Source organism: Equus przewalskii, chromosome 1 (genome assembly GCF_037783145.1).
Source record: "Equus przewalskii isolate Varuska chromosome 1, EquPr2, whole genome shotgun sequence".
Taxonomy (NCBI): domain Eukaryota; kingdom Metazoa; phylum Chordata; class Mammalia; order Perissodactyla; family Equidae; genus Equus; species Equus przewalskii.
Window position 1 is genome coordinate 31,826,506 of NC_091831.1, and position 15,306 is coordinate 31,841,811.

Below are 15,306 nucleotides of genomic sequence, written 5' to 3' on the forward strand. Positions count from 1 at the left end.
ACATTTTACAGAGAAGTAAACTAAGGCTTAGAAAAATTAATTAATTTGCTGTAGGCCACACAGACATCAAGTGGCAGAGCAGTATTCAAACCCGGGTTCTGTCTTATATAAAGCCCAGGTTCTTTCTCCTGTGCTGTGGTGCCTCCTTTTTCCTAGTATTGAACAGAACCTTGGGCTTGCAGTTAGAGGCTCTCCAAATTGACATTGGTTTATTAATTATGAGTGTTTCATTTATCCAATAAATATATAGTGAGCGACTGCTCTGCCCACCACTGTTCCAGGAGCTAGCGGGTAAAGCAGTGAAAACGACAGAATCCTTTTCTTGTGGAGCTCACAGTCTAGTGGAGGAAGACAGATGACAAATAAACAATAAAGAAATGTTAGCATTTCAAATAGTACTAAAAAAATGGTGTCATAAAGAAGAGCATTTGAGAGGCCGGCCCCATGGCCAAGGGGTTAAGTTCGCATGCTCTGCTTTGGTGGCCTGGAGTTTGCTGGTTCGGATCCTCTGCACGGACCTATACACCACTCATCAAGCCATGCTGTGGCAGCATCCCACATAGAAGAACTAGAAGGGCCTACAACTAGGATATACAACTATGTACTTGGGCTTTGAGGAGAAAAAAAAAGAGAGAGGAAGATTGGCAACAGATGTTAGTTCAGGGCCAATCTTCCTCACCAAAAAGCATACCTTAAAAAAAAAAAAAAGAGCATTTGAAACAACTGGACAATAGCCTTCTCTGATCTCCTACAGACTGGGTTAGACTTCCTCACCGTTAACCACCCAATATTGTACTACAAGTTAGTTATGTGCCTGTCTCCCCTACTAGCCTGAGCTTTTAGGGCAGGATTCTGTCTTATCTTTGAATCTCTAGTACCTGGTACTGTGCCTAACACATACCAACTGCTGAATAAAATATGTTTTGAGTGTACAGGTAGCTGACTGAACTGCTGTGCCCCAAAAGTGATGTTTAGTGATGGTGATATTTGCTAATCTGAAATTGGTTGAGACAAGGAGGATATTCTTTCTGTGCCTGGAATAGTGGTTCTCAGCCTGGGTTAGTGAACTTTAAAACTGCCCATCCATGTTTAAAGAAGAAAAAGAAAAAGTAGGTGCCCTAGCTCTACTTCCAGATATCATAGAAGGCCACATGACCTAGTGGTTAAGTTCAGCGCACTTCACTTTGGTGGCCCAGGTTCAGTTCCCAGGCATGGACCTATGCCACCCATCAGTGGTCATGCTGTGGCAGCAACCAACATACAAAATAGAGGGAGATTGGTACAGATGTTAACTCAGGACAGATCTTCCTCAGTAAAAACAAAAAATAAACCCAAAAAAGTATTTAAATTTTAGAACAAGAACATTTAGTTGAACTAATGTCCTTCATCTGGATTCCAGTGCTTAGTAGTGTACCTTCTGCCAAATTTCTACATCTTTTCGACTTGTTTCCTCTTCTGTATACTGGGGATACCAGCCCCTTCAGAGGTTGTCAAGATTAGAGGTTATGTATATAACGTGCCTCACCCAATGGCTGGCACAGAGGAGCTTCATAAGAGCTTAATAGATGGAGTGTGTTACTTGGCTCCTACTAGAAGAGAAAAGCATTATGGGCTGTCTCTTGCCTTATGGGCTTTCTCATGTCCCAGTGATCTTTTCAGAGGCCTTAGAGAGAAGGTAAATGTGAGTATGCCCCTTCCCAATTATGCATATAACGTAATTATACTCCTTTTCTCCTGCATCAAGTCATTTTATGAGGTTATGTGTAATTTTTCAGGGTGTTAATTAGTTAACTGACAGGGTTAAAACTTTAGGGGCCAAAAAGAAAGGTGTGAATCAGGTTTACAACTTACTAATAGAAAAGGATTGGCTTAAAAAAAAACCAGTTAAGGACCTGCCCCGTGGCCAAGTGGTTAAGTTCGCGCGCTCTGCTTAGGCTGCCCAGGGTTTTGCCAGTTCAGATCCTCGGGGACATGGCGCCCGCCTGTCAGGCCATGCTGAGGCGGCGTCCCACATAGCACAACTAGAATATACAACTATGTACTAGAAGGCTTTGGGGAGAAGGAAAAAAAAATTGGCAACAGATGTTAGCTCAGGTGCTAATCTCAAAAAAAAAATCTGGTAAACAAGCCTTTGCCTTACTCTAAAGAGGCCATAATGAAGTTTCAGAATTTTACTTTCCCAGTCAAGGGGCTTTCAGTAACCAGCACTACTGAGCAAGAACTATAGAGAGGCAATGGGAATGGAGAGCTCAGCCAGGAAGACCTCCCACTCCCACCTCAGTTCTCCAACCTGAACTGGAAAACCTAGTGAGATACACGATTTTGGGGCCTGTGTAGAGCAAGAACTTGGGTAATGAGAGACATTTCAAGTGGAATGTTCAAGCTGATTTTCTCAGACGAGATATTACACATCACACAAAAAATATTGCACATCACTCCTTTATTATACTGATCTGGAGAAAAGATTTAGTATAGTTATGCTGAAAGTGAGTACTGGGCCCAAGTGGCAGAGCCAACCAACTGAAACATGATTCAAAAATCAGACACAATGAAAGACACACTTGGACATGATCAAGAGGCATTTCACTGCCATAAAACAAGCCAGGGGAGGGATTCTAAAACACAAAGCAGGATGAACTCCTACACCTTAGAAGTCAAGGAGCTTATCCCATGTTGGTGTGAGGAATGGTTATATTCTAATGAACACATGTGGGAATGTTTCAACCGCCACTAGAAACCCCAGAAGGGTTTTTGTTTTGTATTATTTATATATATATACTTTTATTTTTTGTAAAAGTAAATGCAACACAGAAACATTCAGGATTGATCCCAATCTTCTGGAGCCAGCTCCTCTGGGGTCAGGGAGGAAATGTTTGTTTTAATCACCATGCAAGTTACATTCATTTTCCACTGGAATGACTAGAGCCCCCCCCCCCCCCCCGCCCCCGCCAAGTAGGCACCTGACTACAGAATAGTACAGGACTGGCTCCTGGGAACACAAATCGGTTCTCTTGCTTCTCCTCATTGGTCACACCTTGGCATGGTTCCTCCCTATCCCCTACTTAAGCAGGTCCTTATAAAGCACTAGCTAAAACCCCAGAGTTACTACCTCTCAACTCCCTTGGCTAAGAGTCTTCCCTCGGCTTGGACTGAGGACCCATGCCCCAGAGGTGCCATTCTGACTAGATTGTGTGAAGGGAGTGGGTGCAAGAGACAAAATGGCTAAAATGAAATTGGGAACCACCAGTCCCCATCTGCAGCTACAACTTAGGATGCCTACAGATGTGGTCAGTGTGGCATGTGCAGAGGAGAGGTGCAGAGGAATGGGATGGGCAGGGGGGTGTCCTTGGGAAAGAAGTCTGCCTGCCTTCACTTCTTGGCCTTGCCCTGGGCAGCCACAGCTTCCATGGCTTTACGCACGGTCTCTTCATCCCCCAGGAACTGCATGGGCTTGATGGGCTTCAAGTTCTTGTCCAATTCATAGACCATGGGAATACCAGTTGGCAGGTTCAGCTCCATGATAGCCTCTTCAGAGAGACCTGAAAATACCCATCATGATCAGCCAAGCAAGACATGAATCCACATCACCCGTCCAGGTGGCAAAGGACTTCGGTAGGAATTAAAACAGGACACCCTTTCTGATATTTGTAATAACAGTAATGATCTTTGTTATGGTAAATCTGTCACTCAAGAAACACCCCCAATACTTATTTCTCAGCCACTGAAAAGCAAAAAAAAAGTATAAAAGGTGTGTACTGCAGATATCTCTCTCAAAGAGGGGTCTGGAAGCCCAAAACGAAGCAAGACTATACACATCTCAAATGTTCTACATAGTCCACCCAGCTTGCCAAAAATCAGCACATCTGGGCCTCTATGCCCACAGGTGAAATAATTTAAGAAGCAAATTGAGGTTCACGTGTGAAGTTGCACCAAGTTGTGATTAAAGAGGATCTAATCAGCAGTTTCAACTGGCAATCCTAGTCGGGAGGTGGACAGCTCATACTGTAATGTGTATCTGAATCACCTGGGTGATAGACGCAGCTTCTGAATCAGGTCTGCAATGGGACCTGAGGTTCTACGTGTATAACAAGCACCCAGGGAGTCTGGCTGCCTCTGCAGCTGATGCTTTGACACAGAAGGGTGGAGGGTGTGTTTCCACTAGGAGTCAAATCTAGACTGTCTCTAGGCTATCAATATGTCTAGCCCTTTCCGAAGGTCTCTTTGGTACTAAATCAGTCCCTGATTCATGGCAGGTCTGCTTTATCCCTGCCCCTCTCTTAAAAAATGTACATACCCTCCAGATGCTTGACGATGCCCCGGAGGCTGTTGCCATGGGCAGCAATCAATACCCGTTTCCCCTCCTTGATCTGGGGAACTATTTCTTCATTCCAAAAGGGCAGAGCTCTGGCAATAGTGTCCTTCAGACTCTCACAGGAGGGTAGCTGATCTTCAGTGAGGTCTGCATACCTGCGATCCTAAACAACAAAAGCTCACCAGTTATTAGCAGCTGCATCTGTTCTGCCCATTCCTCATCCCCTCAGGGGTCAAAGTGATGGGTGAAGGTCTCTCACCAGGGAATGCAGCTGAGAGCTTGGGAAAGAGGATCATCATCATCCTGCCCCTCCCTCCATTACCCACTATTGGGAAGATTAACAGTTCAAAAGAAACCTAACTTAGAAAAGGAAGAAAAAAAAAGTTAGGCTACAAGGCTCTTCCCAATTCACTATCTTGCAAGTGGCTTAGGAAGGCCCTAAGGCTACGGGTGGGTTTTATAAAATATGGCAACAGAGATATAAAAAAGGAGATATAAATGCCTTTTAGATAAACAACATAAACTATCAACTAAATCTTTAACAAGTGAAAGTCATTCCTCGGAGAAAGGAGAGTACCTTTCAACTATTTTATCATAAATCATAAACTCAATGGGACTAGGCAGACACTAATAAAAGCTAAAAAAAGAATGAGGCCTAGATTCTAATCCCCAGGTCATGGGTGGAGTGAGCCAAATCTCGGTTTGTCCATACCTTACTGATGTTGCTGTAGAAGGGATGGTCGGGCTCCATCGGAGGTGGTGGAACATCATAGGAGCGCCTCCAGATCTTAACCTGGGCCTCGCCATGCTTGGCAGCAGTTTCTGCTTTATTGAGGCCAGTCAGACCTCCATAGTGCCGCTCATTGAGGCGCCAAGTCCTCACTACTGGCAGCCACATTTGGTCAATGGCATCCAGCACTGTCCAGAGGGTCCGAATTGCTCTCTTCTGCACTGAGGTGAAGCAGATGTCAAACTCATAGCCAGCATCTGGAAATTGTAAGTTCAAAGTGATAAGTTGATCAGGTCTACTCTGGAGCCAGAATTTTCTTACATATAAATTTCCCATATAGATAGTCCAAATGAAGATTATTTGACTAAATATTTTCTTTTGTATATCCTAGTAGGAAAAACAGTATTTTGCTGTATGTATAACAGTATGTTATAGTTGCCAACATGCCTCCCAGTAGTTCCCCAATAGTTCACCTAACCCAAGGCCTAAATGTACTATCAACCAGCCAACCTGCAATCTGTGCAGCTTACCCTAATGCCCAGAATGCTGTGCTTAAGCACATTTTAAGAATTTATTTCTGCTGCAGTTCTGTCAAGAAAAGGATCCTAAACAAGTGGAATCTCTTAATAGCAATAGCTAATATTTATAGAGAGCTTACCATCTGTCAGGCACTAAGTACTTTGTTGGTTTTTATTTAGTCTTCATAACAATCCTACGAGGTTATAATCCTTGCAACCCATCTAACCAGATGAGGAAAATAAAGACTAGAGGAGTTAAACAAACTATCCAAGGTCACAGCAATTATGTGGGGGAGATTAAAACCCAGGCTGTGTGACTCCAAAATCCAATTCACAACCACCACCTCTAGCTACCTCCGTATTTTCCTAACTCCTCTAAGGATCCTGATGTTTGTGTTTTAGTTAGACATGTCACTTCTGAGTGATAATACTAATGTATTTCAGTCCACTTTAACCTCTGGTCTAGTGGAAATGGGATTTTAACCTTCCAACAATCAGGACACAGAAAGAGCTCTTAGAGGACGTTGGTAAAACTTGAGTTTGCTGCATTTTTCACTAGAGTGTGGAAATCACGTCAGAAACTCCTCATCCACAGTTCCTCCCTCCTGTAGTCAAAGTGCCAGCCTATTCCTGAGTACCCTCAATGTATTTACTTAGGTCAACTGCTGTACCAAGTTCAGGAGAAGCCACTCACTGGAGAAAGAGCAAGTGCTGTGGACTGATTCCTTTACAAAGGAATCTCTCCTTCATACACAGTAGTTATTGAGGGGTGGTAGTCAAGAGTTATGTTGGCCCAACCAGTGGGTTACAACAATTCATCTTATGTTTCATGAAAGATTCCTCTTCCTCCCACTTTAATGGGGAGATGGCCCTTTCCTTATGTAGTGGGCCAGGAAAACCTTCCTGTTTTTCTCCATGAAGCTACAAGGCCCTCTCTGAAATTCAGCACAAACTTTCCTGGGTACTGTCTCATACTGAGTTTGCCAACAGTAACTAATGAAATGTGAAGTGAATTTTTCTGCCAGTCATTCAACTGAGAAGGAGGCCAGTAAGAACCACACTGATGGGGGAAGGGAGGATTAATCACCAGGAAACCCACCACTAACCACAAGGGAAAAGAAGATCTCATCCCTGGGTTTCAGGACAGGTCCTAGTAGACTCGGTTACCATCTCCTCCCTAACCGTAATGGCTCCCCAATAAAAGGCTGAGTCACTGGGAAGTGAATATCCACAGTGCAAGCCTCAGCTCCCATACTGAAAAGCTACTGGCTGTTTCACTGCATTTATTTCCACTTGCAATGGAGTGCCTCACAATGGATACACAAACAGGTCCCACAGGAGAAAAGCAGTTCCCCTTGGGGCTCTTACCAGAGAACTCTAAAGCCTCTTCCTTTAATTTGCCCATTAAACAGAAGCATAGCCTAGGACACTGCCAGGGATGCAGGGGACCACCTCTGCCTCCTCCAGGAGTAAGACTGCATGGGAAACGGGTCTCACTAGCTTCCTCCTGAAATGACTCAAGATTTTATAAACCCTATACCACTTAAAGCTCTGGTGAATGTCATATGTTGATTTTAGGTCTTGTATATTAGTAGATTATCATGATGGTCTTCATCATTGAGAGTTTTTGCATTTAGTCTTTCATTTTTTAATATAATCATCTGTGATGCCCATAATTGATATTAAGATTTTAAATGGGACTTTTTTTTTAACTAATGCTACCAACATTTATTTAAAAACTGAAACAGGGTCTGTTATTTTAAAGAGAGATTCAAGTTTAACCATTTGATCAGTCTTAGAAGACAGATGCAATTTCCTTTCTCCTGGGGTTAGTCATCAGCAAACCACCAGAGGCCCATCAGTTCTTCCTGCCAGGCAGCAGGAGAGAAAATGGCCTCCTTTACCAGCATGGTGCCTTCCCCAGCCTCTCTTAAATGGTTATGAGGTCACACCAGGCCATCCCCAAGCATTCACACATACCCGCAGCAGGATTACATTTCCCAGGCTTTGCAAACCTTTGCTTCATTTCAAAAGGATCTATAGTGAAGGCAAGAAGCTAGAGAGAGCCACCTGGGACAAATAGCTGTTCCACATCAACCAGGCATCAATGACCCTTTAAAATGGCTGTTGCTTTGTCCAGAGGTTAGAAGGGAGCAGGGTGGATCTGCCCAAATCTTCAGTGGAAGTACCTCCGCAGTTCAGAGATTCTTTGAATTGCTGGCAGCGGGGAATACTTCCTTATTAGCATTCCAAAATCAGAGAGCGCTGTCTGCCGCAGGGGGCAAGCCTGGGTAGGCAAGCTTATCTCACCGCCACTTCCACCTTTGCCCGGAGTCCTTGGCCGGCAGCCTACCAGCTCCTGGCACTTACCTGTTACTCAACCGCAGAGTCGGGGCTAGGGCGCGGGACCAGGAATAAGATACGACCTCAGACAAGTCATCTTTCCAATCCTCACTTTTCCCAGCTATAAAAGAGGGCCAGGGAGGGATGGGAAGGAGGATAAAACCTGCCTACTTTATGGGGTTGTGGAGAGAGTCAACTCAAATTCTTCATTCATTCATTCATTCATTCACTCAATTACATTTGTGGATGTATTTCAGACACAGGATTTGTGGAATGCTGAACAGCAAAGGCCTACACAAGCACGTGATTCCTTGTCTCTTGAAACCTGTTGGGCCCCCCAGCGCAGCGTCACCCCCAACCCCCACCCTGCCACAGCGCGGGATCCACAGCCCCCTCCTGAGAAGGCTTGGTTACAGCTGCTGTAAAACACAGGGCATCCAATTTAATAACCCGTCCCCGAGTTACTAAATGCCCAGACAGGAAAGAGGGAGAATTTCGCAAGGCGATCTCGTAGAGAGCGCAGTGGGCTGCGGGGAGACCGCTCACACTCGACTGGGTGACCTTGAGCAAGTCGGTCCCCCACCCTGGGCCCAGTGCAAAATACACTGCTAGAGAGATGAAGCCCAAGTTCTCGGCCCTCTCCGGGAGGCGCGGGGGCGACTCAGGCAGCCCTGAGCGAGCGGCGCCCGCCCGGGCCTCGCAGCACCCACCCACAGCCCGCCCCGGCCCGCTCCGCACCTCGCAGTGCCTGCCCGCCGCGCTTCGCCTCCTCGTGCCCCGCCGGGCTCAGGTCGGCGTCGTACCAGCCGCTGAAGCGGTTCTCCAGGTTCCACGCGCTTTCGCCGTGCCGGATCAGCACCAGCTTATAGGCGGCCATGGCGGCGACTCAGAGTGGGGCGCAGACTGGGGCTCGCTGAGATTCCGGAGTCGCAGCCCGGCCTCCGGCCGCGCCTGCGCGCTCGCGCCCCACCGCCCGGGTCCCGCGCACTTGCCTGCCCAAATCTTTCCACTCGCTCGGGGCCGCCCTCCGTCCGCCGAGTGTGCGCATGCGCCCCGTGCCAGCGCCACGGCCGCCTGAGGGAGACGGCGAGCTCGAGGACGACAGGGCGCATGCGGCCTGCGCCGCCCGCCCCGCGTCCGCCTCGGCGGTCACGGAGCGCACGTAAGCGCCCAGGGGCGGTGGGAACTGCGGGCGGCGCCGGGCGTGCGCACCGGCCGGAGTGTCCGCGAGTCACTCACGTCTCCTGGTATTGTCTTTCCTAAGCCATCGTTCGTAATAAGATGGCCTTTATTATTAGCTCCTGCCAGGTCACTTTCCCGTCCGGACGCAAAACTTGACTCTCACACGTGTATGAGTCTTCACTTTCACTTTATTTGCTTCGTATCTTTGGGCAGGTCGTGTAACGTCGCCTAGCCTCGTTTGTAAATAGACATCATAAATACTTAGCTGGTGCCTGGCTACCTGCAAGGTGCTCAGTGAACAGCTGTTAGTATTTGCTATCTCATTTCAGTGGACACTGGTGTCCTATTTTACACAAAAGGGAACTGGCTGTGACTGCTGGTTCCAAAGCCCCACTCTTTAGCGCGGGTCTGTTTGGCCTACCTATTTCAGTCTCTCACAGCCTCTAGTCAGTGCCTCCTGGGCCTCCAACACTGAAGCAAACTCTCGGCCCTGTCAAACATTCCAGAAAGAGGAGAGTCACTGCCTGTTCCTCCCCGACACCGGATCAGCAATTTAAATATGTGCTTGTCTGGACAGCGCTCTGCTGCCCATGCAGCTCTCTCCTGGTTTCTTTCAGTCTAGCTCCTTTTTTAAGCACTAAACATGAGTCAGGCAGTGGGCTAGGGTCGAAGATGGGTTGAATGTGTTTTCTGCATGTTCCACCACACCCCTGTCCGGGTGAGCAGTGCAGGATAGGTTGCCCAGAAACCAAAGAAAAGACCCAGAGACAGCAAACAGACATAAACGTTTATTGAGAGTCACTTACAGGGAGGTCCAGTGGCCTCCAGCTGGACAGCAATGTGGACCTACAACTGTGGGTGGGGAGGGGTTTCCTATATACACAGGGGATGCAAAGGCTGTATGTTTGCCAAGGGGCTGTTCTTGGTACAACTGCGGTTCCCAGGAACAGTAGCTCACGCAGAGGGCCTCTGTGTCCCTTCAAGACACGATGTTCTTGAAGTGAGTAAGGTAGAATCCTGGCTAGCCAAGCCTGTGTTGTTACACGTCCCAGCAGCTGGGCGTCGTGCCTAGAAGGGAGAAGGGAGGACACATGGTTGCAGTGGGCTTGTGGGCTTTTGCTGAGCAAGCACAGCCCAGGGCCTACTGCCCTTCAGAGCAGGCAGTTTGAATAAGACCCACATGTAAACAGCTAACAATGAAATGGTGCTGTGTGCTGTATTTTGACAGAGATTCTAGAAAAGTTTCTAATATTCACTCATAAAACAACTACTATGTGCCAGGCAGTGTTAAGGGTGCTTTACAGGGGCCTGCCTGGTGGTGTGGTTAAGTTTGCACACTCAGCTTTAGTGGCCTGGGGGTTCCCAGGGGTGGACCTACATGCCACTCATCAAGCCACGCTATGGAGGCATCCCACATACAAAATAGAGAAAGATTGCCATAGATATTAGCTCAGGGGCAATCTTCCTCAAGCAAAAAAAAAAAGTGCTTTACAAATGTTAATTCACTTTATCCTCATATCATCATAAAGATCCTATGAGGCAAGTAAGACTATTTTCCCATCCACTCATGAGGAAAGTGAAAGGTGAAGTAATTTGTCCAAGGTTACAGGAAGCAGGATGTAAGCCTAGGCTGGCTGGCTCCCAAGTCCACGTGTGCTCTTACCTACTACCCTCTATGGCCTCTGCCTTTTTGTTGGATTTTAGGCATTTGTTGACTTTGAAGAGTGGGAAGGATTTGAGAGGCAGAGAAAAGGCATTGTGGGAACGTCAAGAACCTAAACACATGAGACTGGTTTGGAGATAAATCATCATGATAGCTACTGTTTGCTTAGTGTGTCAAGTATTTTAATGTATTATCTCAACCCCCCAGCAATTCACCTAATGTAGATACTGTATAGCTCCGTTCCACAGATGAGAAACCGAGACCCAGAGAAATAATTTGTCCAAAGTCACAGCTTGGAAGTGGAGGAGGAACCAGCACTCAAACCCAGGCAGTTCGATGGCCTAGTATACACTCTGACCACAGTGCTGCACTGCCTCTGTCCTCTGTAACCGGGAGAAAATGGAATTCAGTGACCAGAGAGGTGACTGGGATGACGCCCAGCACTAAGAGCTACACCGGAGGTCACAGAATCCCAGGGCTGCAAAACGAGAACTGCCCTTGAAGGCTTCCTTGTTCAAGCTCCCGGCGTGGCCCACATGGCAGTCCTTGAAGGACTCCTTTTTAGGAAGTTCTCCTTCTGGTCGTTCCTGCTGCTTGGTCCTCCCAATCCTGATGCCCAGGCCCTCCCAGGGAGAGCTTTGCCAGCCTTGCCCTTGGCTTTTCAGACTGCACTTTTTGTCCCTCTGCCCTGGCCCTAACCCATGCTTCCAGTCTAACTCCCACTATGTCCCTTTCTCCTCCCTTTGCTCTCTGCTTCTCTTCGAGATTTCTGGGCTCTTATCTAGTCGGGTTCTCACATTTCTGTAATGAGCAGGAAGTGTGAGTAGGAAGAAATCTGAGTTCAAATATGTCTCTGTTTCTGGTTAGCCATGGGATCTAAGATGGGTCACTCAACTTCTCATCCTCAGTTTCCCCATCTGTAAACTGGGGCAATAATCATATTCATACCAATCTAAAGCACTGTTGTGAGGAATAAATGAGATGATGTGTGGGAATCAGCACTGTACCTAGCAAATAGTCATAAATAATAATAATAAATATATTATTAACATATTCATAAATATTATGAGCAATGTGATCAAGAAGGCAAAGAAGATTTAATGAGGGGCACCAATTTAGAGGGTGTGAATCCAGGGGTCCATGGACAGACTTCCCTTCCTGCAGGATGCCTGGTTGGGGATGGCTTGCCCACTGGGATTGGAACTGGGCAGATAACGAGGATACTTTGGGCAGGAGGCCACAGGCATCTGCACCACCAGCCTTGGGAAGGAATTCAGGAATCCTGCTTTATTCCCTTCACCAACCCCCTCCCCTCCAGAAGGAATCTCTCATCTCCCTGGAATTCTGAGGAACTCTGGCAACTTTATGCACCTCACTTACAGGATCTGTACCCACCTTGGACCATCAGAGTGGGGTTTTTATGTATACATCAGATCTACTCAACTAGAAACTCCTTGAGGGTGGGCACTACATCTTAACTATTTTATACACCACACGCACAGTGCACTTGGCATGATGCCTTTGCTCTTGGTAGACTTCCTGAGAATTCCTGAGTGTCCAAGCTGGGAGAGACCTTGGAAATCCCCCACTGCAAGTCCCCATCTCCTGCCACCCCCAACTCACGTTAACAGATGAGGAAAGTGAGATGAACCGTTCAGCAGTGTCCAGATTCATCAGTGAGAAGTCAGAGACAATCCACAGGGAAGGGCCCCAAAGTTGGGGCTTGCTGGGTCAGGAAGAGAGAGACAGGGCTGGCCTGGTGGTGTAGTGGTTAAGTTCACGTGCTCCACTTTGGCGACCCAGGGTTCGGAGGCCCAGATCCTGAGTGTGGACCTACGCACTGCTCATCAAGCCATGCTGTGGCCAGTGTCCCACATATGAAAAAATAGCGGAAGATGGGCATGGATGTTAGCTCAGAGCCAATCTTCCTCAGCAAAAAGAGGAGGATTGGCAGGGGATGTTAGCTCAGGGCTAATCTTCCTCAAAAAAAAAAAAAAAAAAAAAAGGAAGAGAGAGACAGGGGCTCAGAATGATCCAGAGAGGGAGGGGATTGGAGAAGACCACGCAGGCTTTGCAGCTGGAAACCAGAATTCCTGGGTGCAGAGGGGGATTCGTTCAGCATCTATCAGAGCATCACAAATCTGGGAAGAAGCTTAGAGCTTATCAAACCAGGGAGATTTCTCAAACATCAGTAAGGGTAAGGATAAACCAGTGTGTTTCGCCCTCCACTACTTTTTTTTTTTAATCTTAATTGTTATCTCTACTGAACACAAGACACACAGACACATTTGTCAGGGCTGATTCCTGGGCCCTTCTAAAGAACTGGGCAGATGCAGGAGAGCATTCACATATCCTAAGAACAAAACAATTGCGAGGGGCAGTGAGCACAGCTGGGGTCCAGCTTCTGGAGCAGCCTGAGGGACCCACTGCACAGCTCCTAACCAGGTCACTGCCCTCCCTCTCTGCCTCACAGGAGCATCTGTGGTCACATAAGTCCCCCTTGCCGTATGGAGTGTGGGCGTGGGGGTGGGGATCTGTGCTCCAGAGCCTTCTTAACTGTCATCTCCTGGGCCAGGGGCACTTATCATGACAAGCCTCCTGCCAGCCTCCAAGCCCTGAACTTTTAGGGCAGACAGCCTCCCTGCAGCACAGTGCTTTAGTTCCTCCAGCCTCAGGGAAATTCCCAGGACTATAACAGCTTTCAAATCACCAGCTTTCGGTTAAGTTGTTACAAAAACTCAGATGAGGATAATCAGTCGTCACTGCCCTCCTGCCCTCCAATGTCCCTTAAAACCATAAAGCCCTCTCTCCACCTTCCCTTCCCATTTATTTTTTCCACAGAAGAAGAACTCCCTTATCAAGTACAGAACATTCAGTGAGGGCCCGATTTAGAATCTCAGCGGGCAAACCAAGTTTTCTGCCGGGTGGAAGGAGAGGCAGGTGCCATTCAGCCCAGCGGACTCCCTGTCGGGACAGCACGCGCCTTGACTTGTAGAACATCTTGCAAACTCATCCCCAGCTCAGCAGGTCTCTGCAGAGGAGAGGAGCTCTGCCTGCGAGAGGGAGTGAGCCCGATGATGGCAGCCGATGCCTCAAGACTCGGAGCTTCGAGGAAAGGAAGCGGCGCCTTGACGAGGGGGAGAGCACGTGCTCCAGCCCTCAGTGGCCACTGTCTGAAGGTAGACAGAGCTGGAACTGGTGCTGCTGGAGAAGCAGAGGAGGGTTCTGCTGCGGGCTTGTGGCTTCTTGCCGTTTTGTGTCCTTATGACTCTCCTGACAACACGCTTTGTTTCTCTGACCTCAAAATCCAGCTTCAGACTTGAGGGTGCCCCCCAGCCCGAGTCCCAGCCCTTCCGGGTGGATGTGTGGAGCTCTCAGTCTCTGAACAGCCACGAGGTGTGTGCCAGGCCCTCTGCCTCCAGGCCCTGCATGTGATAACTATGATGGTAAAAATGCTCATAACGGGGCAGTAAATTAACCTTTTTGCCTTTCTACTTTCTTTCATGTAAAACTGTTTTCCTAGTCTATATTTTCTTTGCATTAAATTCTAAGTACAAAAGAGACAGACACTTCCATATTTGAGATTAATTTGCGTGAGATTTAAGGAATGACTGGGAGATTAGTAATGCGTTAGTCCAGGATCTCTGAGAAGCAGTTGCCACAACAGGATTTGCAGGAAAGGTTTTAGGGGAAATGCCTGAGACAGGCAATGGGGAGGGACTGTGACAGGGCTGGGGAGGAGGTGTGACCTGAGGGAAGGGAGGAGGGACGGAAGGTTGAGTGGGTGGAAGCAACTTAGACAGCAGTGTATCTCTGAGGGAAATCCAGCAAGGCTTTCAGGGCATCCTTGAACCAGAATCCTACTTCAGAGGAGTTCCCAGTCTCCCAGGACCGGTCTGGCCTTTGTATCCTTGATGCAGGGATTCCAAGTCATGGCTGGACGGCCCGGGGGCACCTCTGTCTGAATGCCTTGAGGGATTTCAAAGTGAGCAGCTGAGGCCCACCACCAGTCAGCTGTATGAGATCTGAGGGGTGTATTCTCAGGGCTGCCACAAGTACATTCTGTAAATGTATCAGAAATGTTTTTAGATCAGCACTTAGTGACTACTCACTGACTGACTGAGGAAAGCTACTAAAGGTACCTGTCAGTCAACAGCAAGGTGAGCAGGTTTCCAACATACCTGTTAAGGATTTTGCCAGGGGTAGAGCAGGGGAGCTGGTAGCTGTTGTATTTCTGACTGCAGTGGAGGAAAATGCCCGTCTTCCAGAGGTGACAATGGGAGCCGGCTCAGGACTGCCCAGCTAAGAAACAAGAACAAGAAAGAACAACCATAAGAAAGCCACATGAGTTCCTCAAATGGTTAAACACAGAGTTACCATATGACCCAACAATTCCACTCATGGGTGTATACTCAAGAGAAATGGAGGCATAGGTCCGCACCAAATCTCACACACAAATGTTCATAGCAGCATTATTCACAATAGCCAAAAGGTGGAAACAAGCCCAATTGTCCATCAACTGATGAGTGGATAAAGAAAATGTGCTATATCCATACGA

General features: G+C 47.6%; 2 protein-coding genes across 2 annotated transcripts in view; one reads left to right on the plus strand and one right to left on the minus strand.

Moving 5' to 3' along the window:
- Nucleotides 1-2,423: 2,423 nt before the first annotated feature.
- PGAM1 (phosphoglycerate mutase 1) lies at nt 2,424-9,248 on the minus strand. Its single transcript, XM_008531832.2, has 4 exons — nt 8,642-9,248; nt 5,025-5,299; nt 4,295-4,475; nt 2,424-3,539 (listed from the first exon to the last, which is right to left on the minus strand). The coding sequence occupies exons 1-4, from the start codon at nt 8,778-8,780 to the stop codon at nt 3,370-3,372; spliced, it is 765 nt and encodes a 254-aa protein (XP_008530054.1). The 5' UTR covers nt 8,781-9,248; the 3' UTR covers nt 2,424-3,369.
- A 4,533-nt stretch (nt 9,249-13,781) lies between these two features.
- RRP12 (ribosomal RNA processing 12 homolog) overlaps nt 13,782-15,306 on the plus strand; it is a 42,639-nt gene continuing 41,114 nt past the window's right edge. The window contains exons 1-2 of the mRNA XM_070560137.1: nt 13,782-13,927; nt 14,060-14,144. The gene's annotated coding sequence lies outside the window, so the exon portion shown is untranslated. The remainder of the gene's footprint in view (nt 13,928-14,059; nt 14,145-15,306) is intronic.

Coding starts and splice junctions, on each gene's coding strand:
- PGAM1 (XM_008531832.2), bottom strand. CDS start 8,780: ATGGCCGCCTATAAGCTGGTGCTGATCCGGCACGGCGAAAGCGCGTGG. Junction 4,476..5,024: donor TCTACAGCAACATCAGTAAG/GTATGGACAAAC, acceptor TTTGTTGTTTAG/GATCGCAGGTATGCAGACCT. Junction 3,540..4,294: donor CATCGTCAAGCATCTGGAGG/GTATGTACATTT, acceptor GGGTATTTTCAG/GTCTCTCTGAAGAGGCTATC.